Below are 2,802 nucleotides of genomic sequence, written 5' to 3'. Positions count from 1 at the left end.
AAACAAACCACAAAGAAAAGAATTGGGCCCCGTGGGGGAACAGGCCCGGACTGAAGATCATTTTGGCAACAATCACCACCGATATTTACAACGAAAAGCGAAATCTGCCACCAGTTGTCAGAACGTTTACATGGCCATAAATATTTAGCATTTTCTTATTTTAAAAAAGGAGAAAAAATCTCTATATTTTTAAAGTGTTCTCCACTTGCTTTAGAAGAAGACGGCTGACAATATCGCTACTCACACAAACATATTTTACAAAATTCACAAAAGCCGGGCGGGGGGATGTGTTGGTCTTTTTCTCGTTCTCAAGTGAGGACGTTAATGCTGGGACGATTTGGACCTCCCGGGGAGAGGCAAAGAAGCGAAGCTGCGCAAACATTCTGTAAACACGGCTTATAGTTCAGCCCTCTCCAAAGGTTCAGAAGGAGAGAGGGATGGTTCAGAGCTGGGTGGATGGAATCTGCCACTCCAGGGAGGCTCAGGCAACTTCCCGGCGCCTCCCCAACGGAGCCAAGAGTCAACTCGACTCCATAATAATAATTATAATAATAATAATAGCCACCGTAAGGACCGAGTCCTCCTCGCTGCCGCCGCCGCCGGGGTGGGGCCTGAGCCTAGGGCCGCGAGTCTCGGAGGGGCGGCGCTCACCAAGTCCACTGCTGGGCCTGGACCAGGGGGTGTGCTGTCGGGTACTGGGGGGTGCTGGCCGAGCTGTACTGGGCGTTGTACTGCATGTGCTGCAGAGACTGAGCGCTGTAGGCCGAAAAGGGGATGCCCGCCTGGAAAGTGGCGGCTGCCAGGTCCTGGGCTTTGAGCGCGTGGCACGGTTTGCCGTCCCTGACCAAAACGGGTACGGCCACCCGGCGCGGCGAGGGTAGGGGCGTCACCTCCATACCTTTCTCGGCCCGGGCGCGTTTCATCTTGTAGCGGTGGTTCTGGAACCAGATCTTGACCTGCGTGGGCGTGAGGCGGATGAGGCTGGCCAGGTGCTCCCGCTCGGGCGCTGACAGGTACCGCTGCTGCCGGAAGCGCCGCTCCAGCTCATAGGTCTGCGCTTTGGAGAAGAGCACCCGCCGCTTCCGCTTCTTGCCCGCGTCTCCCCCGCCGCCGGGGGTCTCCTTGTCATTGTCCGGTGACTCGTCGGCCGAGGGCTCCGGGGACTTGGAGCTTGAGTCCTGGGGCGCCGCGCCTGCCGCCAGCCCGTGCACTGGGAGAGAGAGAAGCGCGTCAGGCGCCTGGAGGCCGCGCGCCGGCAGGGCCAGACCCTGCGCGCCCCGGATCCTCCGTGCGCCCTCGGCCCTCCGCGCCCAGCAGCCCGGCCCCACTGCCTTCGCCTTGACCCCCGCCCTGCTCCATGCGCAACAAAACCGTTGGTTTCCCCCAGGGGAAAGAGGAGAAGCGACAGGAATGGGGGTTCTGGGCTCGAGTTTCTAGGGGTTCGCACAGTGTGGGTGCGTATTTGGGGGGGGAGTGGCGCGCAGAGAAGATCATTGCGGGTTAAGGGCTCCGGCCCCCTTAAGCAGTTTCCTCTCCGGAGGGACGTGGGCAGATTTTTAAAAGAAAAACCCCACAATCCCGGCATTGATGGGCTCGGCCATTTAAGGCAGGTTTTTGGGGGCTTTCGTTTTTGCTTTCGGACTTTCTCGACACCCTCCGCACCGCACAAAGCGTCCTCTATGATCGTGCAGGGGGCAGGGTGAGCTATTTATACCCGAGCTACCGGGAGCCCCCCCCACCCTCTACCCGTACCCCGAGGCTTGCTGGCTCGCTCCAGTGCTCCAGGCCAGTCCTTCCCGGCTGTCGGGGTAGGGGTGTGTGTGTGGGGGGGGGGGGTTTCGACCGGAGCCATCAGTCCTGGGTTGACATCTGTAAGCAGCTCTTGGGAGGTATTCCCCTCCCCCTCTTTTTCCTAATTTCTTGCTTTGAAAAAATATCTGAGACCACGTCTTTTTCCGGTACCGGGGGGGGGGGGGGGGGGGTTGAAGAGGAGGAAAGAGTTAGGGCATTATTAACAAGTGTTAAAAATCTTTCCAGAGGAGCAGGGCGAGGGATCGAGTTTATATGGCTCTTTCCCCTTTCTCCCCCAGCGTCCAGCCCGGGCTGCGGCCACAGGAAGAGGCGCCACGGCCGCGGCGGCCAAGTTTCGCTACTTACGGGAGTACTGGAGGCCCTCGGTGCTGGCCAGCCAGCGCGTATATGGGTTGTCGCTGCTGTCGTAGAAGGGGTTCTTCAGGGGCAGGCTCTGCACCGTGTCCAGAGTGCCCTGCCCTAGCGGCCCGGCCCTCTTGGCGGGCTCCGGCCCCTCGCTCTCCTCCTCCGGCCCTTCGGCCACCGAGCCCTCCTCGTCGTTGGTGTCCGGCAGGTCCAAGATGTCCTTGACCGAAAACCCCGTCTTTGTGTTGGTCAGCGACATGGCTTGGGACCCCGCAATTTACGCCGCAAAGTTGTAGCTTCACTTGGTCAATTCGTGGCGCTCCCCAGTTGGGGCGGGGAGGGGGTATGGGGGGGAGGGATAGGGGGAGGGGAGGAGTGGGGTGGGCTTCAATTATTGAGATAATTATTATTTTAAAAAAGAGAAAGAAACTATAAGGGGGGGGGGGGGGGGGCAAAAGCCCAAACGCAGCGCCTGTATCTTCTCTGAAACCACGCGGAAATGGACGCAGGGAATGGGTGGCCTGCGCGCCGAGCGCTGCGGGCCGGGCTCTAGTTTGTAACTCCAGGAGGGGTGCCAAGGAGGCGTCAGCTCGGGCTCCGGCGGCCGCTCGGCGCGCGGTGGCGGCTGGTGGCGAGGAAAAAATG

General features: G+C 60.0%; 1 protein-coding gene across 1 annotated transcript; it reads right to left on the bottom strand.

Annotated features, from left to right (window-relative positions):
* Positions 1-512: 512 nt before the first annotated feature.
* Positions 513-2,416, bottom strand: NKX2-2 (NK2 homeobox 2). The gene is made up of 2 exons (XM_021700730.1): positions 2,158-2,416; positions 513-1,210 (listed from the first exon to the last, which is right to left on the bottom strand). Exons 1-2 carry the CDS (start codon positions 2,414-2,416, stop codon positions 648-650), a joined length of 822 nt encoding a protein of 273 aa, XP_021556405.1. The 3' UTR covers positions 513-647.
* Positions 2,417-2,802: the final 386 nt, after the last annotated feature.

This window comes from Neomonachus schauinslandi, chromosome 10 (genome assembly GCF_002201575.2).
Source record: "Neomonachus schauinslandi chromosome 10, ASM220157v2, whole genome shotgun sequence".
Lineage (NCBI taxonomy): Eukaryota > Metazoa > Chordata > Mammalia > Carnivora > Phocidae > Neomonachus > Neomonachus schauinslandi.
Note: the sequence above shows the minus strand (reverse complement) of the source record. Positions and strands in the feature narration are given on the sequence as shown.